The sequence below is a fragment of the Lepus europaeus genome, chromosome 3 (genome assembly GCF_033115175.1).
Source record: "Lepus europaeus isolate LE1 chromosome 3, mLepTim1.pri, whole genome shotgun sequence".
Classification (NCBI taxonomy): domain Eukaryota; kingdom Metazoa; phylum Chordata; class Mammalia; order Lagomorpha; family Leporidae; genus Lepus; species Lepus europaeus.
This window is the reverse complement of record NC_084829.1, coordinates 2,821,123-2,849,083: the sequence shown is the minus strand read 5'-3', so window position 1 is coordinate 2,849,083 and position 27,961 is coordinate 2,821,123. Positions and strand designations below refer to the sequence as shown.

Sequence of the window (27,961 nt, the reverse complement as noted above, 5' to 3'; positions counted from 1 at the left end):
AATGGTCACTTCATTATTTAGTTTCATTATTTTTCAGTCTATTTTCTGATTTTTAACTTGTACCTGGTTTATGTTGAGTGAGTTAAACACTGTCTATAGTTGAGGTTATTCTAGATATTAAGAAGGTGAGTGAATTTTAGAATTTTTTTCTCCTAGAAAGTTAATTGCAGAGTCCAAAGTAAAATCCATAGATTTTTTTCCCTGAATTTTACTATCTTTCTTCAAATATTCTTTCTACATGCTCTTTTAGTATTTACATGATCTAGTTCCTTTTATATAGACTCAGGTAGCAGGGATGACTTGTCGAGCTAATATCGTGTCGAGATAATATATTGATAGCACTTAAAAGACGTTAATATTTTTGTTCTTTTGTTGACTAAAAAGACTTAGACATACATAAAGATTGGGAGTGGATTTTTTCCTTTAAATATTCAGAAGTAGAGTTCCTTTTAATAACTTTGACCTTGCCCACAGTGCTTGTTTTAAATTTATATTTAGAAACAAAGTCCTTATTTGGCATCGCCTTTGCCCCACTCTGGGAGTTTCTTTTAGAGTAAGCAGCTGATGTGTTCTGGCTAGTATTTGAAGAATGCGACTGATTCATTCAACTTCAGAAAGCACAGGCAAAGGAAAGAAAAAAGCATCGTAGAAATCCAAATTTGTGGTTTAAGAGATGAAAGCATTGTTGGGACTTTTTCTACAGAGTATCCTTCTCCTAATATATAAATACAATGTGCTAGTTATTTAGTATTTATTTGTCATTCCGTAGGTTCAGAGTTGACATCTGATCTCCAAACTATGTAAAATGTTCTGGCTCCACATTTGAGGCCCACTTTTTGTTGTAGAGAAGACGACTTTGCTGTACTCCCAGTCTCTTCTGTTCTGCTTACGTACCTCAGGTCTTGGAATAGCACAGCTGAAGCTGTCACGTATGAAGGTAAGTTTAGGTTTTGGATACCAAGAGGGTCCTTCAAAAAGTCTATGGAAAATGGCATGAAAAGAAACCTTATTTTGTTGCAAGAAAGTTGGAAATCCATGCACAGTTTTTCATAATATGCATTTTCCATGAACTTTTTGAAGTCTCCTCATATTATGATAAATAGCAAGTTTTGTGTTCTACCCACTCTGCTGTTTGCAGAACCTCAGAGAGCTAAAGAGGGCTTGGAAAGAATGGGAATACGACTGCTTGTATATTTTTGCTTTTGAAGAAGGAGGGAAAAGAGCAGGCAAATGTTCAGAAGCTCAGAAGGCAGAGGCTCCTGGAGCAGTTTGTACCTCCTTCGGGCAGCAGCACAGCAGAGTGGGGGCATGCCCAGCTTCCTGCCTCAGCTTTGTCCAAGGCACACCTTACGGGGTATTCCTGAGGAATTAACACACTGGTGATGAGACCCACATGTGTGCACTTACTGGAGTGCTGAAATTGAAGTCTATGTAATTTGTGGGGGGAGCATGGCGGTAAGAACAGCCAGGAGAATTCTCAGAGGAGGAATGTTTGGACAGAGTCCTTTTCAGGCGGGGCTAGCTGGAGCCAGGCCTTCTACATGGAGGCTACATATAAAGCCATGAAAGAGCATGTTATATGTGGTGGCGGGCCAGAGGTTGGGTGCAGTGGTAAAGGCGTTGTATGTCTTCCTGTAACACTAAGGTTTGCTTTTAGCTAGGGGACCTGTAAGGCTGAAGAGATTGACTGTGATCACATTTGAATTTTGAAAGGTTATTCTGGTAGATCCTGCTCTGGCGAGTGAGGAATTGGAGTGTAGACATCAGTAAGGAGACTACTGGACTGGTTCCCTTCAGGGATCATGAGTAGCTAGGTGGGTCATTGTAGAGAAGATAATGAAGTGGGTGTGGTGCGTATGGAGGCGACAGCACAGATGAAATTGGAGGGCATAAAAGGATGCATGGAAGGTGCCTCTGTCATTTTGCCTTGAGTGGCTGGGTGGGCATTAGTGGAAACTGCCAAAGTGTCCAAGCTTGAAGATAGGCATGAAAAAAATGTCCATTGAATTAGGCGTCAAGGAAGTCATTGACAAAGTCACTGAAATGGGAAAGCGTGGTAGTTCCGGCATGATTTAAAGTTTCTTGGGAGAAAGATGTCACAGGAATACTGGGCAGTTGTGATGATGCAAATGGAATCAGATCATCTTTATTTGTGGAGTCGGCAGTCTGCATTGGGATTGTCCTTGGCCTGTCTCAGCTGCTGAGATTAGGAACATAGGATGTAAATGAGAGGCTGAGGAAGAAAGAATGGGGTGTGAGGGCTGGTGTTTTGCCCTGGGGATGTGACAGGCTGGCAAGGTGGTGGGCTGTAGGAACTAGAACAGTCATCTGTAGCCACATCTTTCAGATGAAAAAGTCTGAGGCCTGCTGAGAAGCAGTTTGCCGGAGCAGAGAGAGCATTGCTTTTGGAGGGAGGTGTATCTCTGGCTTTGCAGCTTACTGGTTCCGTGACCTGGGAAAGCTGTTTGAACATCTTTGTCCGCAGAAATCTTACCCTCCTGTTCCTAATGAAGGAGTTAATAGCAGCTGTGTGTGGGAAGGGCTTGTAAGCAGTAGTATGAAGTCTAGGGTGTAAAGTCAGTTCTGAATTTGAATTTCAGATTTGGGTAATTTCCTTGAAGTCTCTGAGCCTGTTTTTTAATCTGTAAAATGAGATCCTCACAGGCTGTTTGAAACCTTAAGCTGAAAGAAATAATTGTAATGTTTTCTTAGTAAAGGGCCCCACACAGAATCACAGCACAGGAGCTGGCAGCCATTTGTTGCGTTGTCACTGTTTTTACTGCAGGTCACTGGGAATAGTCGGTACTTTCTTTCCCTTAGAGTTTGGGTCAGTTCCTTTCTGGAGTCTCCGTAAGGTATGTCTAGAAACTCACTCGCTCTCATTTACCCAGCCCAGCCCTCAGTGTGCCTCTCCGTGTGAGGACTGTCTTTAGTTCCTGCTGGCGTTCTGGGTGTCTCTCGGAATGCTCGCATTCTATTTTTTATCGCTTGTTTCTCACTAGTATCACATCCTTGTTGGAGTTGCTCAGTTAAACATCCATGTTTCTTGTCTTTGATATTTTCTGCCTTTATATCCCTTTATGAGTAATTTTGGATGATTTTTTTAGACATAGGCTTTAATTCCTTTTTTCTTCTAAACTTTGTCAAGTCTACTGTTAAATTCTCCATGAGTTTTTAATTTAATTTTTATTTTTTAAAAGATTTATTTATTTATTTGACAGGCAGAGTTGGAGAGGGGAGAGACAGAGAAAGAGAAACCTTCCATCTGTTATTTCACACCTCAAATGGCTTGAAACGGCCAGAGCTGTGCCAGACCGAAGCCAGGAGCTTCTTCTGGGTCTCCCATGTGGGTGGCAGGGCCCAAGGATTTGGGCCATTTTCTGCTGCTTTCCCAGGCACATTAGCAGGGAGCTGGATTAGAAGTGGAGCAGCTGGGACTTGAACTGGCAACCATATGGGATGTTGGCATTGCAAGTGGCAGCTTTACCTGCTATGCCACAATGTCTACCCAAGTTTTTAATTTTAATGACCATATATTTTCATGTATTTTCTTTTTTTCCTATAAGTGTTTTTATTTCATGATGTATTGTTTCATTATGAATCTGATTCCTTTGTCTTGTGTGTATGTGTGTTTATTTTAAAGTGCTTTGGAGAATGTTCTGTTGTCTATTATTTATTTTGTGAGCTGACATTCTTTTATGCAACTGGATAACCAAGCATACTTGGTACTTTTTAAAAAAAATTTACTTATTCATTTGATTGAGAGATAAAGAGAGAAAAATAGGCAGGGCTGCCATCTGTTGGTTCATTTCCCAGTAGAGGTCAGAGTCTGAAGCCGTGAGCTTGATTCAGGTCTCTCTGATAGGGAGGTTTTGATGACGCTTGGGATATTGAGCCCCTAAATTCTGGTGAGTCTTCTATGCTGGTTAGCATGGCCTCTACAGCCCTCTCCTTTGAGAAAATTAAAGAAAATTGGAAAGGCCCCCTGGAGGCAATTGCTTTGTGAGATAATGAGTTTTTTCAGTACTGACCGCTACTACCTTTTTGGTTTCTAGACCAATAACTTCATCTGAAGTTGAAGTACAAAGTGTGCTCTGTGAGGAAGTGCACCGTATTCTGAAAGCACAATTTGAGTTTTCTAGCTCACATAGAAATCTGGGGAGCATGTTTGGGAAGGGATATGAAAAGAGAGGGATAATGGTAGAAGGAACATAAAGTTGAATCAGGCTGAATTTATTGACTGAGGCTCACTAAGCAGAGATTCCACATTTAATGTGGCAGCTCAGGGGGTTAGAAAAAGCAGTGATTTTTTTGTTTGTTTGAAACATAGACCAAAAGGTGGCCCATGAGTTAGAAATGATGGAATTGCCTTAGTTTACTGTAGAGGAAAGGATTGAAATATTTAGTTAGGTTGGACTATTAGAGGGGATTTGTCAATTGTGACCTACTCATCCATTCTGGGAATGTCCAGAAAACATACCTTTCAAAAACAGATTTACCTGGGGCCCGTGCTGTGGTGCAGTAGGTTAATCCTCCACCTGTGGCGCCGGCATCCCATATGGGCACCGGTTTTGGTCCCGGCTGCTCCTCTTCCAATCCAGCTATCTGCTATGGCCTGGAATAGCAGTAGAAGATGGCCCAGGTCCTTGGGCCCCTGCACCCATGTGGGAGACCGGAGGAAGCTCCTGGCTTCTGGCTTGGGATCGGTGCAGCTTCGGCCGTTGCAGCCATCTGGGGAGTGAACCAGTGGGTGAAAGACCTCTCTCTCTGTCTCTACCTCTCTCTGTAACTCTGTCTTTCAAATAAATAAAATAAATCTTTAAAAGCAAAAACAAAACAGATTTACCTGTGCTGGGATCCCCCAGTGTCCTGGAGAGCTCTGTAATCACTGTTTTCTATAGGCCAAGCCTTACAGTGGGAACTGCAGTCACTGAAGTGAGACACCTAAATGCACTGGGAGTAGTGGAGTTGAGATGGCAGAGACTAAGTGATGTCACTCAACCATCAAAGGCAAGACAGTAAAGGACATCAGAGTTAAAGCACAATAAAAATAATCTGATATGTGGAAACCCATGGTGTTGACCAGTGGTTATGGTATTCCTAGAAGGGAAATACATGGAACTACTAAAGAAAAGGAAGCAGTCAGACATTTTGGGAATTACTGGATGCCTCTTCTGAGCCAATACTAATTCCAGAACAAAAACATCACTGTCGTCTACTAGTCAGAGTAGGGGCTTATGGATATCAGGTGCTCAGTGGAGTTCTAGCTTAGTTCTGACTCAAAATAAGCCCATCGCGTTCCTGAACAGACCCTTTGGTCATTTCTGTCTAACTGGAATAGACATACACAGCAACTGGCAGAATCCCCATGCTGGTTCCTTGACCTGTGGAGGAGGACTGTAGTATTGGGCAAGGGCACTAGAACTGCCTCTACCTACGAAATAGTAAACCGAAAGCAATACTGCATGCTCAGAGTGACTGTGGAGATTAATGCCACCCTCAAGAACTTAAAGGACTTGGGTGTGGTTATTCCCACCATATCCCCATTTGACGGATTCCCCCATGTGTGCTGTGTAGAGGCAAATAGATCTGTGGAGTCCCAATGGATTACTATTAGCATAACCAGATCAAGACTGCATTTGTGGCTGCTGTTCCAGTTATGGTTTCATTGCTTGAAGCAGATGAACACATTTCCTAGAACCTGGTGTGCAGTTACTGATGTAACTGCAAATGCATTTTTCTTTATCCCTGGCAATAAAGCCACCTGAAGCAGTTTGCTTTCAGTCAGTTAGGCCAGCATTGTCCCTTCACTGTCTTATCTTGAGGATATATCGACTCTCCAGCCTGTGTCACAATTAATTCACAGGGATCTTGATCACATTTTCCTTCTGCAAGATATAACATTGGTTCATTGTGTTGATGATGCTGTGTTAATTGGACCATAGTAAGCAAGTGGTAGCAACTACTCTACAGAGTTATTGGTGGGACGCACATCAGAGGGTGTAAAAAAAAAATCCTGCTCAAATTGAGGGGCTTTCTAGGTCAGTGAAATTTCTCTGGGTCCAGTGTTGTGGAGGAGTGTCCAGATGTTCTTTCAAAGGTAAACCACACAACCTGTAACTCACAACCAAGAAAGTGTCATAACACCTAGAATCCCTGTGTGGCTCTTGGAGGCAACATGTTCCTCATTTGGCTGTCGCTCAGGATTTACTGAAAGGCTGCCCGTTCTAAGGGGGACCCGGAACAGGAGATCTAGGCTGCTCTGCAGTCACTCTGCCAAGTAAGTCATATGACCGGCAGATCCAATGGCACTTGAGGTGTCACTGGCAGACAGGGAGGCTATTCAGAACCTTTTGTAGGACCACAGGGCTGAACTAGGATTTTGGAGCAATGTCCAATCATCCTCAGTGGATAAGAGTCTGCTGCTGGGCCTCAGAAGAAACTGAACACTTGGGGCTGGTGCTGTAGTACAGTGGGTAAAGCTGCGCCTGCGGTGCTGGCATCCCATATGGGTGCTGGTTCGAGTTCTGGCTGCTGTGCTTCCAATCTGGCTCTCTGCTATGGCCTGGGAAGGCAGTAGAGATGGCCCAAGTCCTTGAACCCCTGCACCCACATGGGAGACCTGGAGTAAACTTCTGGCTCCTGGCTTCAGATCAGCGCAGCTTTGGCCATTGTGGCCATCTGGGGAGTGAACCAGTGGATAGAAGACCTATCTCTCTCTCTCTCTCTCTCTCTCTCTCTCTCTTTTTCTCTTTTTCTCTTTTTCTCTCTCTGCCTCTGCCTCTCTATAACTCTACCTTAACTTTGGGCTACCAAGTTACCATGAGCTGTCCATCATGAACTGGGTGTTAACTGACCCAGTAAACCACAGAGTTGAGCATTCATAGCAGCATCCATCATCAAATGGAAATGGTAGTCTTAACCACCCTAAATAGCACTCTGGCCTCAGGCTCAGCCCTTAAGGCATTTGGATCTGGCTGAAAAGCCCATGAGAACATTTCAGGCATGGAAAGCCAAGACACTGTGGCAAAAAATATCCCACATGAAGGATCTCTGAGTGAGACCCCAGTGGAAAGAAGGGGCCATCAAAGAAGGAGGTACTTTTCTCTGAAGGGAGTAGAGAACTTACACTTTGTTTGTGGCCCTGTCTAAATACTGGCGGAGTTTGTGAACTCAGGAGGCTCCCATAGCCTTGGCAGCTCATGTCAGGAGCCTTGGGTGATCATTGACATCATAAATAAGAGTGCTAATTGTTAAATCAACAACAGGATTCACTGTGCACTTACTCCCCATGTAGGACCTCTGTCTTTAATGAGTTGTACTATGAGAATTAGCAGTAAAACTAGTCTTCAAACAGTACTTTATACTTTGTGTCTGTGTGGGTGTAAATTGTGGAAATCTTTACTTAATATAGAGTTGGTCTTCTGTATATAAAGTTAATTAAAAATGAATCTTAAGAATGGGATGGGAGAGGGAGTAGGAGGTGGGATGGGAGTGGGGGTGGGAGGGCAGGTATGGGGGGAGAACTGCTATATTCCTAAAGTTTTACCTATGAAATTTGTACTTATTAAATAAAAGCTTTCTTTTAAAAAAAAGAAATGTTAGTCTTTCTGTCTCTGGCAATCTCAGCAAGAGGAGCCACTGCCGTGTTTGCATGCCCACAGTCTGTGGTCATGTGTGACTGCTCCAGCTTCCTGATCAGAGGAACAAGCTTATCTACAGCATGGAACCTAATAACCTGAAGGCCCACAACCCCTTCTGCTACAGTGGGCTGATCCACTGCAAGACTGTGGCTGTGGAGCCCTTGGCCAACGGGAAGGGTGTCATGGTTGTCATGAGGTGTAAGCCAGCCATCTCCAACGTGTGGAACACCATCAACAAGAATGCTCAGGCCACCTTCAGCAGCATCAGGCACAGGATTTGCAAGGACAAGCACGTGGCTACCATCCACAGATCCAGTGCCATCCTGTGTGGCAGAAGCCAGTGATGGTGAAGAGGAAGCACACCGAACCCATCAAGACCTAGCCCCAAAGCAATGAAGAGTCAGACTTGTCTCAAAAAAGAAGAAGGTAATAAAGAAAGAGAGAGAGATGGTAGATACATGATTGGGCCTGAGTAGGCCCTGAAGATAAAAGTATGTTACATGAAGAAGGACCCAGATGTACCCAGTCCCTCCTCCTGTGTACTGCCTTTTCCCACAGCTTACACTGATGGCCTCCTGGGGAGTTTCCTGTAACTTCTGACAGAGGAAGAGACGATTCAGGCCTGGTTTGCAGAACAACCTGCAGTAGACAACTGCAGCACTATGGTGTCCTTTCTGGAACATCTCTGAATGTCATTAGGAAGGAAAATCCTCCTATCGGGTAGATGGAGGTGGAAAGAAGGGGCCATCAAAGAAGGATGTACTTTTCTCTGATCAGCATGCCACCAGACTGATCATTTTGCTTGGAAAAACAAATGGCAAGCTACACAATTATGTACTGATTCATGGGTAATGGCCATTGGTTTGACTTAATAGCAAGGGACTTGAAAGGAACTTGATTGGAAAACTGATGGCATGGAAATTGGGGAAGAAGTATATGGTCAGTCGTCTTTGGATGGTCAAGAAAGGTGGAGATATTTGTGTCCCCTGTGAATGTCCACCAAAGGGTGACCTCAGCAGAGGAGGGTTTTAATACTGAAGTGGACAGGGTGACCCATTCTGTGCTACCAGCCAGTTTCTTTCCCCAGCCACCCCTGATGTCACCCTATAGGCTCATGAACAAAGTGTCCATGGTGACAGGGATGGAGGTTATGCATGGGCCCAGCAACACACATTTTCACTTTCCAAAGCTCGTCTGACTGTAGCCTCTGTGAGTCTACAGTCTACAGTCTACAGTCTGCCAGCAGCAGCAGAGACCAATACTGATTTCCTGATATGGCAGTGTTCCCCAGGGGGATCAGCCAGCTACCTGGTGGCAGGTTGATTATATTGGACCACTTCCATCATGAAAAGGGCAGCACTTGCATTCTTCCTGGCTTAGATACATATCCTAGATACAGATTTGCCTCCCTTCACATGATGCTTCTACCAAAACTGTATTTGTGGGCTAACAGAATGTCTTGTCCATCATCATGGTATGCCATAGACCTTTAGGTTGATCAAAGAACTCATGATAGCCAGTAGCAGTGGGCCCAAGATACAGAATTTATTATCTTATCATGTTCCTTGCTGTCCTGACAGGTAGTTTCATAGAATGGTGGAATGGCCTTTGGAAGATGAAATTACAGTGCCAGTTAGATGCTAGAACCTTGTATGACTGGGGAGAGTTTCTGCAGAAGGCTGTATGTGCACCCCCCCCCTTTTTTTGACAGGCAGAGTTAGAGAGAGAAAGGTCTTCCTTCTGTTGGTTCACCCCCCAAATGGCCACTATGGCCTGCGCGCTGTGCCTATCCGAAGCCAGGAGCCAGGTGCTTCCTCCTGGTCTCCCATGCGGGTGCAGGGCACAAGCACTTGGGCCATCCTCCACTGCCCTCCTGGGCCACAGCAGAGCGCTGAACTGCAAGAGGAGCAACCGGGACAGAATCCGGTGCCCCAACCGGGACTAGAACCCTGGCTGCTGGCTCAGGATTAGCCTAGTGAGCTGCGGCGCCAGCTGGCTATATGTGCTTTCAATCAGCATGCTCTAGGGTACTGATTCCCAACATGCCTGGCAATCAAGGGGTGGGAACGGGAGTGGCATCTCTGGCTGCTACCTCTAGTGACCCACTAGCAAGCTTTTGCTTTCTGTGCTTACGAGTCTGTGCTTTGCTGACCTAGAGGTCTTAGTTCCAAAAAGAGGAATGCTTGTGCTAGGAGCTACAGCGATGATTCTATCTAATTGGGAGTTAAGACTGCTGCCCAACCAATTTGGGCTCTGCAAAGCCATGGGTAGGAATGCAGTTGTGGTGCTGTTCAAGTGACAGTTCCAACTGTGAAGGAAACTGGGCCACCCGCCACAATGCAGGTAAGGAAGGGAAGTTTTGGAACAGAGGCGATGTTTCAGAACATCTCTTCATATTTCCACTTCCAGAGATTAAGATCAGTGGGAAATTATCCAACCCGATTCAGGCAGGACTGTGAGTCACCCAGATCTTCAGGAAGGAAGGTTGAGTCACACTACCAGATAAAGAATCACAGCAGCTGAGGTCCTTAATGAAGGCAGAGGGAGTACAGAATGGATGGTAGTAGAATGCAGTTATCACAAATACCGATTATGGCCATGTGTCCAGTGGCAGTGACAAAACATACCTATAGATGCGTGTGCACACCACACACTTTTTCCCCCTTGCCTCAGTTTGAGTCCTGGCTTCCTGCTAATTGCACCCTGGGAAGCAGCAGGTGCTGGTTCAGATGCTTAGGTCCCTCCTGTGTGAGACTGGATGGAGTCCTGGGCTCCTGGCTTAGCTCTAGCTGTTGTGGGCATTTGGGGAATGAACCATCGGATGGAAGAATTCTCTCTGTCTCTTGCACTCTATTTTACATCTATTTGAAATATCTTTGTTTTCTTTCTTGTCTTATTCCCTTGTCATAAGATGTATTGAGTTTGTATTATAGTGTTCAGTTAATGCCATTTTCTACCATCCTATTTAATTTATGGGATAGTATGGGCAAGAGTAGTATAATTCAAGGACTTTAGCCTGAAGGTTAGTGCAGTTTTAGCATGCAGGATATTTGTATCATGTTAGGCAGACTTATGACCTTGCTTTTGCCTTTACTTGCAGATTGAGTGTGGAAATGAATATAGGTGCCAGTGGGGTATTGGTGTAAATGTTTGATGTTAATTTTACATGTCAGCTTGACTAGGTCATGGGGGCTTCTGGTCATGTGGTCAAAGACTTCTCTGGATGTGTCTGAGCGTGTTTCTGGGTGAGATATTAACCTCTGATTCAGTGACTGAAGAAAGCAGGTGCGCTCCCTGACAGGCGTAGGCCTTGTCCAGTCTGTGAAGGCCTGACTCATAGGAAGTGGGAACTCCTCCCGCCTGATTGCCTTGACCTGGGATGAGGCTTTTTTTCCCCCTTCCTTTGTACTCCAGCTGAAACAATGGAGTCTCAATCCTGCCTGCCTTCATGAGTCTCAATCTTGCCTGCCTTTGGACTGAAACTTGCACCATTTGGCTAAGTCCCCATCTTGCCACCTCCAGGTGTTGGGACTTCCTAACCTCCATAATCACTTGAGCCAGTTCTTTGTGATAAGCTCTTGTCTCACACACACATGCACCCACACTGGCACCCTCTATTGGTCCTGTTGTCTCCAGAGAACCCTAGCTTTTTAGTGCTTGCTCCTCCTGGACTCTGGAACAGCTGGAGATCCCACAGGATGTAGGTAGGCTCGGCCGTCTGGCTTTGCATTGGTGATTCTTCTTCCACCGTGGTTTCAAGGCGAATAACAGGATTTCATGCATTTCCCTTCGCTGGTGGGCAGTGTTTAAAATCCTTGTTCATTGTTAGGACAATTATTGTCATCAGGCCTGCACAACATCAGTTAGTATTATACAACTAGCCTCTAAGATATGCAACTTGATTGACATCTCAAGAGCTTGCACAGTATCTCCTTAGGACTGTTCCAGTCAGCATTGTGCTAGGATGAATGAGAAACTCAGCCTTCTAAACTGGTGGGCTGGTGCTCCTGTAACTTTTTTATTTTTAGCTATAGTCATGGAGCAGAGAGGGTGATAGGGGTGACTATAGTGAAACTACTGTGGCCCTAGAATTTTCAGGTGGGGAGAGAGCTCAGTGCTGCCCCCACCCCAGAAGCAGTGCAGATCAGAAGACATAAGCATCACTGTTGCTGTCTCCTCTTAGTCCAGGGCCATGTCTTAGATGTGATGTATGTCATGGCTCTTGGATCTGGTCATGTAGCAAGGAACCAGGAAGACTCTGTGTGTGTGTGTCACAAAAACCTGGTACATTTGATTCTATCATTTGAACCAGGAATAGTATTACAACGTTAAGTGTGACTATTAGAGGTATGAAGTTTAAAATTTCAACCATGAATATATGACTGTGGATAAAATAAAAATAAGGTCTCCTTTTTGCTGTTAGTAATTGATTTCTGCTTGCTTTTAGTAGATAAGCAGTTCCACATCCCAGAGGTTTAAAAAAAAATTATGGGAAGGAACTTTGAAACAGATACCTGTTATTTAATTTGAGCTACAGAAACAACAGTCTTAATTTGTGGAACCCTAGTGTTTCATGGAGGAGAGCTTGAGAAACACTGATCTAAGCAGTTCTTATTTACCAGTGTCAAGACTAGCCTTCTCATGGGAAGCCAAGACACTGTGGCAAAAGAAAATGACCTAAATGAAAGATCTCTGTGAGTGAGATCCCAGCGGAAAGAATGGGCCATCAAAGTAGGAGGTACCTTTCTCTGAAGGGAGGAGAGAACTTCCATTTTGACTATGGCCTTGTCTAAATAAGATCAGAGTTTGTGAACTCAAGAGGCTTCCATAGCCTTGGCAGCTCATGACGAGAGCCTCGGGTGATTACTGACACCATAAACAACAACAAGAGTCACTGTGCATCTGCTTCCCATGTAGGACCTCTGTCCTTAATGTGTTGTACTATGTGAATTAACGGTATAACTAGTACTCAAACAGTACATTATACTCTGTGTGGATGCAAACTGTTGAAATCTTTACTTAGTACATAGTAAGTTGATCTTCTGTATATAAAGATAATTGAAAATGAATCTTGATGAAGAATGGGATGGGAGAGGGAGTAGGTGAGGGGATGGTTGCGGGTGGGAGGGAGGTTATGGGGGGGACTGCTATAATCCAAAAGTTGTACTTTGGAAATTTATATTTATTAAATAAAAGTTAAAAAAAAAAAGACTAGCCTTCCGATGCTGTGACGTACCACAGCTCCAAGGTCACGTAGCCTGGGCCAGAAGTGTAACTAGGATCCAGGTGTGCACACTGTTGGTCAGGTGGTGTTTTTGCTTCTTAGAAATTGGACTGCTTTTGTTTTCAAAAATAGGCACTGGAATGTATATCCTGATGTAGCTCTGAGGCCAGTTTAGTCTCGAGATTTTGCCTATGAAAGCAGTGACCTTATCAGGCACAGTTTCCTATGTCATTAAGATGTTCCTTGGCAGAATATTATTTTTCTTGGTGAATGTATTGTGGTATAAAACACACAGAGAGAGCCAGCTCTGTTTTCCCTGAGTGAATTAGCTGCATTGTAGCTTATCTGCGGGAAATCTTGCTTTTGAGTTTATTGACAGTGACTCCTGTCATTAGTGACTTGCTTGGATGAGATCTTGGCTTTCTCTCCTTTTATTCTGACTTTTTAGCAGCCTGAGTCACAGCCAGGTAGTCCTTTGGAACTGAGCTCATAGCCCTTCTTTGTATTTCAGGAACAGTTTGGGAAATAGTAACTCTGCTTTGGGTGCTTTGGTTTCTGTATTGAGACTTTTATCTCTTTACCAGCTGTACCTCATTTCTTATTTTGTCCCAGAGAAGTTGGTCTTGATGGTGTGGGCCTGATTAACTAAATTTCTATTCCAGGTTCTTGTCTCCCTTCCACAGAGGTGCAAAGTCAAAGCAGATATGTGTGTGTGTGTGTGTGTGTAAATGAGAATGTGATTTATTTAACAGTGAGAAATAAACATACATTCACACATATGTATGGGTCAGGTTAAATCTAAGAGTCAGGAACTCAATCTGAGTTTCCTAAGTGGGTGATGGGGACCCAGCTACCTCCCAAGGTCCATATTGGCAAGAAGCTGGAGTCAGGAGCCAGAGCCATGAATCAAGCCCAGGGACTCTTAGATGGGATGTGGGCACCTTAACTACTAAATGATGATTCTTGATGGAACCAGCCATATTTGTCAAAAACAGCTCAGGCTACCGCACTGCCTCCAGCTCCGTAGGGAATTATTTACCATGGACATGCAGTGGGAGGAGTCACAGTTTATGCCAGTTGGAAAAGGACAGTAGTGAGCCTATTTGGAGGTACTGGTTTGAGTGAAGTTTAAGGAAGCAGTTGGAAAGGGTTTGCTAAGCCCCTATCCTGTGTCTCCTAGTACTGAAGAGAAATCAGAGTACCTGTCATGGTAGCAGTCAGATGGCCGGCAGACAGCCAAGGGGGTTTGTGCTAAGCCGTGAGCTGTATTGATTAGTGATTCGTGCCCAGGGTGGAAGTCCCTATGTGGAGGTCCTCTGAAACATCGTCAGCTCTAACTGAGGGAAGCGCCATTTTATTTTGGCATCTAGATGGTATTTATTTGAAGTTAATTGGAAATTTTGTGTCACAAATCTTGCTTTATGTTTGTGTTGCATACTCACTCACCGTCCTCCAGAAAGTGTTTTCTTACTATGAAAGAGCCCCTCCCACTGGAGTGATTTGAATGTCAGCTGAGGCAGCATGTCGGTTTCTCTTTCCATTATGTATACATACAAGTTTTTTTGGCTGTTGTTATTTTTTTTTCCTCTAACATTCCTAGTAGTGTGAAGAGAAAATAAAAGTTGGAACCAGTAAGGTGATGAAAAGGCCACTGAGGGAGTTGAACATGAGAGAATGGTGCTTTCATGAAAAGCAAGGTATTGATGTGGTTAGGGTGGAATGGGTTTGTTTTTGTTTTCAGCTACCATCTCAGAGACAATGGTGACTCAGAACTGTATCAGGCAGACAGGTTTTAATGCCCATTTCTAAACAGAGATGTCTCTCCTAGATACACAAGGAAAGGCTAACATAGACCATCTGTATTTGTTCTGCTTCTCATTTTACCCTTGCGGAATGAAGGAATCCTGCGCAATGGTGCCAGCATTAGTTTAGGCTGAAACACATAACTGTATTGGGTAATAAAGGAATTTAAGAATTCCTGTTTTTTTCCTGTGGCTTGCTTTCACAAAGCAGGCTAATGGTGAAATATTTTTGCAAGTGTTCTCATTCATCTCTGTCTGATGCAAGATGCCTAGTGCTCCGTGGTTTTCTAATTACTGAAGCCCTAGCTTCTTTGGAAAGTTTCTCCTCTGTCTGTAGATCCCCTGTTGGCAGCAAGAATGTTTACTCACGTGATGAGGGAGCACTGGCATCTCTGGTCTGGTCTAGGGAACATCTGGATGCTGAGATTAGCTACGGAATGGGTCATCTTTTATATCTGGGTCAGCAGACCCTGGTCAGTGGGTTGAGACATAGATTTCTTACCACTTGCTTGTTTCCTGGCTCGCTTAAAGTGGATCTGAGACTGGTAGCTCACATTCCACCACAAGGATGAATATATCATAATGCCCACACTCAGAAGAGAAAGAATGTGGATGCACCGAGTGCCTGTTGCAAGCAAGATCTCTCTAGAACCTGGCTGCCCAGTGGTTTACAGATGAGCTGTGTCCCCTGAGCCAGAGGAACTTGTAGTCTCTGGGTCCAATCTAGTCCCATGGCATTTGAACTTGCACTGAAGAAAGGATCAGATAGTCTGGATGCTTGGCAAAGTTTAAGAAGCTCTGCTTCAGAACATGGATCTAAGGACAACTGGACAGCGCTGCACAGCAGTCACAGATGGAATTTCTAGTGAGTCCATCAGTCATTGCAGTACTCTTCACAGAGGTGGAATTCCTCTGGAGTATGAAGTTTATTGTTTTTTTTTATTTATAGCAAACATTCATTAAATATTTTATTATCCGAATGAATGATGATTTCATCCAACAATCTTTCAGTGACTTAAAACCGTGATAGTATTTACTCTTCAAACTTCAGATGGCCCTAGTCCTTCTGTGCTCTTGGTTTCTAAAGCCTTGGTAACTATTTCTGTTTCCTACAAAAAAAATTCCACGTTCATGGTAAATAAGCTGGTGGCACTATAAAATTATTTTAGTTCAAGTGGAAAGGTAGATTCCTGCCAGATTCACCCGGCTGGTAATTATCTGAACTGAAATCAAAAAAGAACTAAATTTCTACATCACTCCCCAAAAGTTCATGAATCGCTTTCTGCCACTCTAGGCTTTATTCAGAAGGTTTTGATTTTACGTGAAAGTTACTGTCCGTGGAATTTTCAGTCACATAATGGAAGTCTTCCTATTCGAAAGGCACTACACTCTAAAACATCAGGAGAGCAGGAGCCTCAGAAAGAAATCTCTTCACACTGAAGTTTATTGTATGCATAGCTAAGGTTCTCAGTTCCTTTTGTATTTTGTTAAATACAATCACTGTAAAACAGTAAAGATAGATGGTTGTAGATAACATTTCATTGCTAAGGACAAATATCCTCATGATTTGATGTTATTTGCATTGTGTTGTATTGGGTACATAAAGCCTCATTTAAAGGAGTTTGTTGGCTGTTTTGAAGTTGTCAACCTTTATCAAATGCTTAACACAGAGGATATGAGACATAGTGTGCTTTGAAGGAGAGCCCCATGTGTGGCTTGGGAAACGTATTAAGAATAAAGTATGATGACATATGGTATGAGCTGAAAAACCATGAATATAGGATAGTTCTTTAAGGTCAGGGATTGGTCTTAACCATATGAAGTGGACAAAGAACTATAGATAGGGACCGGTGTTTGGTTGGGATGCCCGCATCCCGTATCCTGAGATTGCTTCCAGCTCTAGTCCTTATTCCCACTTCCCACTAATGTGCTACTTGGATGGCAGCAGGCGATGACTCAAGCAGGTCCCACCACTGTGTCACTGCCACCCATGTCAGAGACCTAGACTGAGTTCCTAATCTCATGCTGGCCCGGGGCCATGGTAGGCATTTGAGAAGTGAACCATTGGAAATTTTCTCTTTCCATCAGTCTCTCTCTCTCCCTCTCAAAGAAGCAAATGAAAATTATAGATAACTATCAAAAAGTGACTATTTCATATAGTTTAACTTACCATATTACTTTTTTGGAATAGACTAGTATGGTCTAAGCTAAACCTCTCTTTTTTATATCTCCTCAGTAAGACACTTTTATTGAACTTGTCTTTTGCCAGATAAAATTCAACACACATTGTGTCTGGTCAGAAGTTTTGGTTATTGGTAATTAATAGTTGGGAAAATCCAGATTTTACCCTGATCACTCATATAATTTCATCTGTATGGATATATAGTTATTGTTATAATTATTAATCTAGTACTGTAAACTTTAGAATTAGTCAAGAGAACAAGTTTTGGGTGGCACCAGACAATGAATGTCTGGAAGCCAGTGGACTAAGTTTAGGTGGAAAAAAAGCTTTTACTGAATTTGAGTTGGAAAAGAGTTAGTGCATACTTGTGGTTACTGCCTTTCTTTCCTATTTTGTGTGCCAAAATCCAAATTACGGATCCTAACCACTTCCCAGTATCTTAATTTAATTTTGAATAGGAGTGCTATTTGAGCATTATTTTTATATATTAGTTAATGTAAATTATTAATAGCAATTTGAACAGAAAAATTTTAACATGTTATTTTGAAAAATATTTGAAAAGTATTTCTCAAATAGGATTGCTGTATGTGTTCACAAACCTTTTAAGTCCAGAAAAATGTGCACTGGGCCAGCAGTTTAAGAAGAAAATCTAAATATACTTCATGGTTCTTTCCACTTTTGTGTCTAAAATCTACCAGGAAATACAAGTCTTTTTATTTAAATTTTCAGTAAATGTGATTGTGACTTGGAATTGTGTCTTTGGGAAGAGTAGTTAGGGAATGGTTCATATAAGAGCATAAAAAGGAACCTTACTACGTCTCTTTTTATAATGAAAGTGTTGCATGGACAAGACAAAAATCAAACTGGAACCAGTCTTTCTCATCACACTTGTTGCTCGGTCTCTCTCCTCTCTTCAGAGTACAGTTTCTAGGGCATCTTGTCAGGAATATTTATATATATATATATATATTTATATACATATAAATATATATATTATTTGAAAATGTTATACATGAGATCTTCAAAAACTCATAGAAAAGGCATATTATGAAAACTGTGCTTGGATTTCAAAATTGTTTTGCACCAATGTAACCATCTTTTAATTCTGTTTTTCCCACAAAAATTTTTGAAATATGCTTGTGTTTTACAGAGAGTCCTAATAAACATTCTTGTTCAAGCACATTTATGTTATTTGTCATACATTTTTTAGTACATTTAGTGTAAAATTCTAAGCAGTGGAATTGTTGGAGCTGAGAGCGTGTAAGCTTCCAGATTGTTCCCTACAAGTATCTGTACTGTAGCATATGTAGCATATGAAAGCACTTTGTCACAGTAGGGTTTATGTAGCTTAATAGCTTTTGTCAATCCAGTAGGTAAAAGGTATGCTATCTCATTTTGATTTGAATTTATTTCATTTTGAATAGAGATCATAAATCTCTTTGCATATATATTTATTTATAAGTATGCTTATATGTATGTTCATCAACTGCCATTTTTCATATTGGGCTTTATTTTTCTTGTAGACATATTTACTATATTTGTAGATATTACTTTTGTTACATGGAAGATAATTTTCTCTTCATGTTTGCCGTTTGCTTTATAACTATTTGGTATTTTGGGGGCCATACAAAAGATTTTAGTCTTCCTCTAGTCAGTCAAATTGTCAGTCTTTTTCATTATAATCTCTGTATTTTGTGTCCTGTAAGATATTCTCTGTTCTAAGAGTGTTAATACATTTATCCAGGATTTTTCTAGTGGTTGTGGTTTCATTTTTAACTTTTGTTTTTATCTGAAATTAATTTTGGTGTAGACAATGAGGCCTATGAATTTATTTTTTTCCTAAAATTCTTTTTCCTGACCATCATTTGTTGAGTAATCCATGTTTTTCTCTATTGGTTGAAAGATTCTTATATTACTTTCCTGTATGTATGTGGGATTGTGTCTAGGTTTTGGTTGCATCATTGATGTTGCAATAATGATTATATTTTCATAATACATAATTTTCATGACCAATATTCTATCTTTATTATTAATCTTTTTGAGGATTTAGGCTATTCTTGCATGTTTATATAACTCATGTATAATTTTGTCTCCTTCTGTCCACACCCCTGTTATTTGTCTTTAAGTCGGATTTAAGGTTAAATAGGTTAAGATGGATGTCTTTATAACACTGAATTTTCTAATGTCAGGGTAAGGATTATCTTTCAATAGTTTACAGCATTTTCTGTTGATGTCTCAGAAGAGCTGGTTCCTGTTAATTAATGGGAACTATTTTAGGTGCTCACATGTTGTTGCTGTAGAAAAAGGATGTTTTCCCTCATTATAATTTTCTTAACTGCTATTATTTTTAAATTAGAAGGTTCTTGATTTTGGGTAATTATTTTGTAAACATTCAACTTAGCACATTTTTTAGGTATAGTTTTATCATTTACAGAATGAAAGTTTTTTGGTGGCTAATAGCAACTGATTCTAAGTCTTTCCACATTAGACAGTAAAGTTTCTTGAGTGAGTTAAATTTGACTTTAAACAGCGTTTACAGAAAAATACTCTTTGAATTTAGTTTTTTGCTAATAAAGGGACTATAACCATCATTCTTAAATAAGGCTAAATTATAAGGAAACAAGAACTGTGGACTTAGATATATATCTACTACATTAATATTTGCAGACTAGAGAACTGTCTACATTGTGGTATTGACCTTTTCAGCTTGTGCATGGCCTTCATTCTGGTAGGATTTCTACCAGAGGATATGAACTTGAACATGAAAGTTTAATTGAGATCAGCAATGTCACTTTGATCAGTAGTTCTCAAAACTATTGGTAAAGTCACAAGAAGTATTTTAAGAGATACATTTAACATTAGTCATTAAAATGTATTTCTTTCTTTTCTTAATATTTATTTATTTATTTATTTGAAAGGCAGAGTTACAAAAAAGCAGAGGCAGAGGCAGAGAAAGAGAGAGGTCTTCCATCCCCTGGTTCACTCCCCAGATGGCTGCAATGGTGGGAGCGGCGCCGATCCGAAGCCAGGAGCCAGGAGCTTCTTCCGGATCTGCCGTGCGGGGGTGCAGGGGCCCAAGGACTTGGGCCATCTTCTGCTGCTTTCCCAGGCCATAGCAGAGAGCTGGGTCAGAAGTGAAGCAGCTAGGACATGAACCAGCACCCATATGGGATGCCAGCACCATATGGGATGCCAGCACCCAGGTGACAGCTTTACCTGCTACGCCACAGCGCTGGCCCCAAAAAGTATTTATTTCTAATTTACTTTAGGAAAAAATTGTAAACTCCATTTCTAACCTGTGTTTTTGTGGCTACATTGTTTAGAACAAGATAAATAAAGACAATTTAATGAAAAATATAAAAACAGTATACAAAAAAACGAGGTTGAGAAATGGATTGAAATATGGAAAACCTAGTTTTAGATTAATATTAAAGACATAAATGTTCAGCAATCAAGAGCAGTTTTCTGTGTATTTAAGTAGTTGCAATGCTTAGTAAATGATAACATTGGTGATTATTATGAATAAGAGTTTACATGAACAGATTTTATATATTACCTGATACCTCGATTACTACCAGAAATCATCTTCCAGGTGTTTTATCAAAGAAATTATGCAGTTTACTTATACCAGAATACGTAGCTAGGAAGTGGCTATCTTGCACATTTATTGTAAACTTTATTTAATTAGAATTCACTCTGTTTCATTCATGATATGTGGGAGAATTATTTTTCAAAGTTGTGTTTGTCTTTGGGGATCTTCAATGAAGGTAAAATGAAGTATTTTAAAACTAACTTTATCTAGACGAATACATAAAAAAATACACTATCCTAAGATATCACTGGCAAATTCAGGCATCTCCAAGGGAAATTTGCCTGTGTAAAAACATTCCAATCGTATTCATATTCAAAATGTATAAATATCCAGAGTACTAGAGGCTGTGAGCTTTAACTATGATCTGTATACATTTCAGCAGATTAGAAAGAGATGGCTTATGCTAGGTACCACCTAATTAAAGACAGGGGTATTGATAGCACTTAAAATCGTAGTCATCTAAAACACTTTTAAATGTACTGAATGATTAGAACTCAGTTTGTGGCCAATATGTACAAAGTTTGCAGAAACATGCAGTCTCTTGAATGCTTTTTTCCAATAAGTATGCATTCTTAATCCCAAACAATTGTTTATTAAAAATGGAAATGATTTTAGAGAAATTTGTGTAGTTTCAAGGCCTGATTTAATAGATGAAAAAACTGAAACCAAGAGGAAGAAAGTGATTTTCCTGTAGGACAGTGAAGTAAAAGGTGACTCCAGTCTGATCCTGGAGTCCATATCCCTGGAATTCCAAGGAGACTGCTTGTAGTGGGGGGAGAAGTAGATCTTGGAGGTGGAACTGTCCCACTTGATGAAAATTTGAGTTGTTCACCTTAATCAGAAGATGTTAGTGTTTTGCTGTCATCTTGGTGAGTTCTCATCACTGTTAAGGTGTGCTTGTTCTCAGATGAAAATCATCTAACAAGTGCCTGTCATCCCTTGTGATATGTGCTGTGTGGAATGAGTGGTTTTTTTTGACAGAAATAATAAGATACAAACTGTAATAGTACTGTAGCATGGCAGTATTTGTCTTGAGCACATTGCTATTCATAATAATAATAAATTAAGGGCTCAACCTACTTAGCAAACCAAGACAGAGGATCTTCTAAGTATTTTTTGTCATTTGCACGATATAAGGTTATTTTAACATAGTTGAAAACAGTAGAAGATGAAGAAAAGAAACAGAAAACTTCCAAACCCCAAACCGTGGCTGGGTTCTGCTGTGTGTACTCAGTCTCCCCACAGCTTGTAAAGTCAGTTAAATATAGTCACAGTTGGGTTCTGCGGACCAGCAAATAGGAAAAGAAGGGAAGGCTGGAGGCGTGTTGGAGAAATACACTTCAAAGTAATTTATTTTGACGCTTTTTAAAGGCTTCTTTGTAAATGCACTTTTAAATAGTGGTTCTGTTTCCTTGAATCCACGCAAGAGCATAAAATAGGCTGGATTCAGGAGAACTGGCGTGGGAATGTTTGCAGCCCCGTTACTGCTTGTGTTGGGACAGCTGCTCTGCCCTGCTCCTTCTTTTAATGGCCTAAATTCAGGTGGCTAAGAAAGCCGTTCTGCGGCAGAAGTGTGCATAATCCTTATGTGCATGTTTATTGTGTGCGTCTGTTCATCAGTCTTGTGGTGGTTAAATTGTCCACCTTTTAGGTTCCCAAACAGAAGGAAACATATAAATGGCCCAATACTTGCCAGCAATTTGGTTAAAAAGTGAAAAGGTAACACCTTGTTCTCTTTACATCTGCTTTAATGAAATCAGCTAAACTGATTATCTCTTCAAACCAAACCACTGGCTCTTCAGTGCTTACTTTTCACCAATCAGAAAATAACTGTCTGCTTTTACCCTGTTAGTGAGTTCTCAGATAAATCCCTTAGCACCTGAAACTGTCCAAGGTAACTTTAGCAAGCAAGAAGACAGTTGTGGTTTTTGTTCTTCTCGCTGTATTTTATGCTGATTGGTGAAGAATTAGATTTACTTGCTCTCCAGGGCCCTTTCCATGTCTGTTTTTGTGATTCACAGCAGTCGTTCCCTGGTTCTGGGGAAGCCCAGCAAGGCGCTCCTGTTCTCGAGTGAGTCAAGCCAGCAGTTACACACCTTCTTATCTATTGTGTTGCTATTGCTACACATGCATAAGTGGGGCTCTGAGATTCAGAGTCTTCAAGTAGCACAGCTTCCAAAGTCCCAGACGTTCAGAAAGGTGATCCAACACACCAGGTCTGATAACAGGGCCTGGAGAACCCCTGCTGTCCACACTACCAACTTCTTAGATGGGAACACAAACCCAGAGGCCAGAGGATGCTTTTAAGTCGCGTATTTATACTTTGCTGCCCTACTTAGGACTCCGAAGTGCATGTTGAATCACTGAATAGATCCATTAACTAGAGGTTTTCACACTACAAATCTGAATTTACCACACTCGGCTTAGTCACACCAGCATTTAATTTATTTTGGATCAGCCCCTCTAGCAAGGAACTTAAGGTTTTACTACTCTAAAAATGCTTTTGAAACGTTATTTACCCTGTTGCTCACTCAACATCTGACAAAAATGTGAAAGTGCTTCCAGGAATAGTAAAAATGTGTTGCAAAACACTGGACTGAAACAGGGAGTTTAAGTCTATGGTATGGGTGTCCCACTTTGAGAATGTCTAATATACAACAACCTTTACAGAGGATTTTACACAGGATTCTTTTAAGCGGGGAATACTGCTAACATATTTCAAATGTGAGTCAATATATAAATATTTTGTTAAAGGCAACTTGTCAGCAACACATCTATTTCATTATGCATAAAATGTAACTACTTTTAGTTTCTAAGTTGCTGAATTATCTAGTATGCTCCCGGGAGTTGCTCTCAATCTAAAGCATTTACTACACTTGGATACATTTTTATGTTTTTTGGAGAATCTCAGAGACAAGTTCTGTGTTTTGTAGCATGACAAGCATTGTAAGGATCTCATTAAGAAATGAATCTCTGTAAAAAAAAATGTAAGATTGTTGCTATTCTCATTTGATGGATGTTGATGGCATTTATGTGGGGAGGGAAGGGACAAATTGATAAATGCAGGGGATTCTTGAGTGAGGGTCTGGGAACGATGCAGAGGTTTCCAATGTCTTAATGCCAGACTAGAGATAATTAATGCCAAGATTTCAAAATTATAGCAATCTGATGTCTAGGTCTTTCTTCCCCATTTGGAATATTATCAAAATAGCCTTTTGGACCAAGTGACTGGAAACTTTAGGTTCCGAGTCTCATGCGTGTCTTCTGGGCTAGCACCCAACGTCACGTACCACTGAAATTAGGGACTCTCAGCATGTGTGTGAGCGGGGGAAGCTGGTATTGGTTTTCTGCTCTTGGCAGAGCCAGCAGTGTCAGAGGTTTGAATGATTACCATTTTGATTATCTTCATGATTTGTTTCAGACCATCACTTTCACATTTTGGCCAACTGGTAACTTTTTTTAGGTTTCATCAAAACCAAGGTTTTCTGAATAGTCCTGTTTTTCCCATCACAACAGAATACTGCCATTGACTTTAAAATATTCTAAGAAGATTGGAAAACAGACTGGACCAGGGTAGGTCAGATGGGACTCCTTTTGCTTCTACCTGTGTCCTTCCGTGTCATTCCTTGGTGGACCACATCTATCAGTGGCTTTCTGCTCCAGGTCCTTATACCCTTTGGACAAGCCACTTTCTCTACCAAGAATGTTTCTTTCTTCTCCTGTTCTAGGTCTTCAAAATATTGTCTCATTCTTCAGAGACTCTCCCTATTAACCATGTTAACTGTGTTCCATATGGAGGGAAGGTAGAATTAACAGCCATGTAGAGGAAGGCATTTTAAGGAAAGACGGTGGATACATACTTTCTTATATTGTAGGAACCTATTTTTTTAGTTGAAGAACCAAAGAGAAAGCACACATTGGTATTTTAAAGATATTGGGGGAGGATGAGATGTTTTGAGTATACAAAAATGTGAAAGAAGGAAATAAGTTAATTACAGTAGTAAACATGAAGGAGCCATGAATCTTGGCCTTTTCTGCTATTGTCACAGAATCACAGAGCTGTAGAGCTACTGGGGCTATTAGAGATGACTTAATGTAATTTAATTCTAGTCTTACTATCCACAGATTGCCTTCTGGACATTTTCATGTAAGTATTTTGTTAATGCCTGGAATTCAGATGCCTGAGGGTAACTATCATTCTTACCCAGCAGCTTACCCAGTGTGTCCTGTTGTAGTCACGTTGACTCTTGCCTTGTTCTTACCTCTTGTCAGTTGGCATTGCCCATGTTTTATGTGTTTGTCATCACTACCTTCATTTAGGATTTAACCCCTTCATGTCTCTTGAGAAAATGTCTTCATCTTAGGGTGTGAGCGTCTCCCGTGCTGGAAGACGGTCAGCTGTTGTCCCCTGGCCCAGTGTGTCAGCTTGCAGCCCCATCAGCAGCGTGTCAGCCTTGCTAGCTAGTCTTTGCTAAGTCATTGGTTTTGTTGTGTTACATCATTTTGCTTTTAATTTGAATTTCCCTGATAGCTAATGAAACACTGAGTATCTTTCACATGATGACTGACAGTTTGTTTTGTCTTCCATAGCTCATACCTTTGCCAGTCCATCTAATAGGGTATCTTTTTAAAGCTGATATTTAGGACTTCTTCATACATTCTGTGTACTAAATGCTTCAGTTGTATAGGAGGGGACTTCAAAAAGTTCATGGAAAATGGAATCAGAAGCCCATTTTGGTGGAAACATTTGAAATCCATGCATAATTGTTCAAAATTTGCATTTTTCCATGGAACTCTTGAAGACCCCTCACATGTGCTTAGACTGTACTTAATAGCCTACTGAGAAGCTGAGCTAAGATGCAGTTCAGTTTGTCATTATTCATCTAATTGAGAATCGGGGACTCTCGCCCTGGTGCCGTGAGCCCCAGCCTTACTCGCATCTCCATCCTCTGTGCTCTCCCAGAAGCCTGGCCACATCAAGGCACTTGCAGCAGGTTGGAATGGCCAGCTTGCTTTTCTGTGGGTCAGTTCCTTTGCCTGGAAAACCCTTCCTCCATCTATATCCTCTTGCAAGTTCCCGCTTTTCCCTTGTCACCTGCTGCCTTTGTAGATCCTTTTCTGACTTTCCAGGTGTATTCACAAGAGCCACCTTCGTTCCTGGCTCCTGTGTTGTGCCAGTCTCCAGGCTAGTGGTGCAGCAGGCCCGGTGATGGAAGGCTTGAAGCCGTATAGTCTAGGTGCTTGTATTTTTTTTTTTAATTTTCTTTCTATATTTTGATATTCTGATACCTTGAAAGCCTTTTTGGCTGTGTAGACTCCCCTCCAAGGGCTAGGCAGTTCCTAGAGATAGCCAGGGATTAGTCGGAGAGGAGGCTTTTGATGTCCAGAGTAACCGATCCCAAGCCAACCCCACTCTGCCCCTGCACACTCCTAGGAGGCAGTATTCCTACTTGTTTTAGTCACTCTGTGGTCAAGTATTAGAGACCACCGCTGCAGCCCAGAGCCCACAGAAGCTATTTAGAGGAGGCAGTCCTAAACTGCTCACCTTGCCCTGCCTTGCCTTCCCTAGAAACCCCAATGCAGACTGCTGCTGCTTCTGTCTCTGACCACCCAGAGACTTCCCAAGTGGCCCTGTTGGCACGCCTGCCTCCGGTCTCCAGGACCTGTGAGGGTCACACACTTTGTCTTCCTGAGCCTTTCTAGTGCCTTCTTTTGCACCTGACTGACCAGGTGAACACAGAATGCCTGGTTTTGTTTGGCTTTTAAAGGTTTATTTATTTATGTGAAAGAGTTAGAACGAACAAACTTCCATCTGCTGGTTCACTCCCGGAATGGCGCAATGGTTGAGACTGGGCCAGGCCAAAGCCAAAAGCCTGGAGCTCCATCTGGGTGTCTCACATGGGTGCAGGGGAAAACTTCCACTGCTTTCCCAGATGCATTAGCAGGGAACTGGATTGGGAGTAGAGCAGCCAGGACTGGAGCTGGTGCCCAAATGGGATGCCAGCATGGCTGGAGGTGGCTTAACCTGTTAGGCTGCAGTGCCGACCCCAAAAATGCTTGGTTTTGAATCTTCATTTCTTCCTAGCTGTGCCGCCTGACTTCACCTTCAGACTTTTCCTCATCTTTAAAATTGAAATTACAGGACCCTACATATAGGGTTGTTCAGAAAGCTAATGCTTATAGAATATTTTGATCAGTGTTGTTTGTGGTAAATATTGCCTATTATTTTTATTACTGTTATTACATATACTAATGGACATGACTGTAATCTTCCACATTACTATTTCTTTTTTTATTATATATTTTTTATTTATCTATCTTTTTATTTGACAGGTAGAGATACAGACAGTGAGAGAGAGAGAGAGAGAGAGGGAGAAAGGAAGGGAGAAAGGAAGGGAGAAAGGTCTTCCTTCCGTTGGTTCAGTCCCCAATTGGCTGCCATGACTGGCGCTGCGCCAATCCGAAGCCAGGAGCCAGGAGCTTCTTCCAGGTCTCCCACGTGGGTGCAGGGGCCCAAGGACTCGGATCATCTTCTGCTGCTTTCGCAGCCACAGCAGAGAGCTGGACTGGAAAAGGAGCAGCCAGGACTAGAACCCGGTGCCCATATGGGATGCTGGTGCTGCAGGCAGAGGATTAACCAAGTGAGCCACGGCGCTGGCCCCCACATTACCATTTCTGGAAGTGTAGCTAAAGGTAGCTGTAACCCCAGCACCTAGAACACCTAGAAATGACACATGAATGAATTTGGCAAGAGAGAACTGAAGCTAGGATATGAAGTGCTGGCATTAAAACATTTGTTTTTAAAGGCTTTTAAAAAGTTTATTCATTTCCATTTTATTTGAAAGGCAGAGAGACAGAAATCTTCTAGCCATGGTTCACTCCCCAAAAGCCACAACAGTTGGGCTGGGTCAGGCTGAATCTGTGAACTTGGATCTCAGTCCAGGTTTTCCACTTAGGTGGTAGGGGTCCAACTGCTTGAGCCATCACCTGCTGCCCCTGGGGTGAGCAGTGGCTGGAAGCTGGATCAGAGCAGAGCCAAAACTCGAACCCAGACTCTCCAGTGTGTGACGCAGGCATCCAGGCAGCAGCTTAACCACGCACCAAGTACCTATTGCAGCTGATGCTTTTGAGAATGAAGGTGACGGTTAATGAAAAGCCGTCGTAGGTTTCCCGAGATGGGCCTGGGGAATGCTGGTTGAGGCGGCCTCTGGAATTATGGGATTGAAACTCAGTGAAGGGCCTGCCTGTGTCAAGCTCAGAACGGGTGGCTGAGGACCTCAGAGGCTGGTGTGGTGCTGGGCAGCAGAGCCCTGGGGAGCCCCAGACCCTGGGGGCTCTCTCCTGCAAAGCTCCCCCTGCCTTGCCTTTTTCCAGTGCCACTCCTAATTCCCTTGGGCCCCGTGTTGTTCTCTTGCAGCTGTGGTGACACAGTTACAGGGCATACACAGCAACCGTCGATTGGCTCGCGGTCCTGGAGGCTGGCTTCCTCTGGGGGCTGTGAGCAAGGGCGAATCCGTG

General features: G+C 42.1%; 1 protein-coding gene and 1 pseudogene across 2 annotated transcripts in view; both read left to right on the top strand.

Annotated features, from left to right (window-relative positions):
* The window catches only part of GMDS (GDP-mannose 4,6-dehydratase), a 632,400-nt gene that overhangs the window by 81,945 nt on the left and 522,494 nt on the right, over nt 1-27,961 (top strand). The window contains exon 1 of one of the 2 annotated variants that reach the window (XM_062187317.1): nt 803-937. The exons of the other annotated variant lie outside the window; for it this stretch is intronic. Within the exon in view, the coding sequence (XP_062043301.1) occupies nt 932-937 (6 nt within the window). The 5' untranslated portion in view covers nt 803-931. Of the gene's footprint in view, nt 1-802; nt 938-27,961 lie in introns of those variants that run through there. 2 annotated transcript variants of the gene reach the window in all.
* Nucleotides 1,450-8,025, top strand: LOC133756332 (large ribosomal subunit protein eL28-like; annotated as a pseudogene).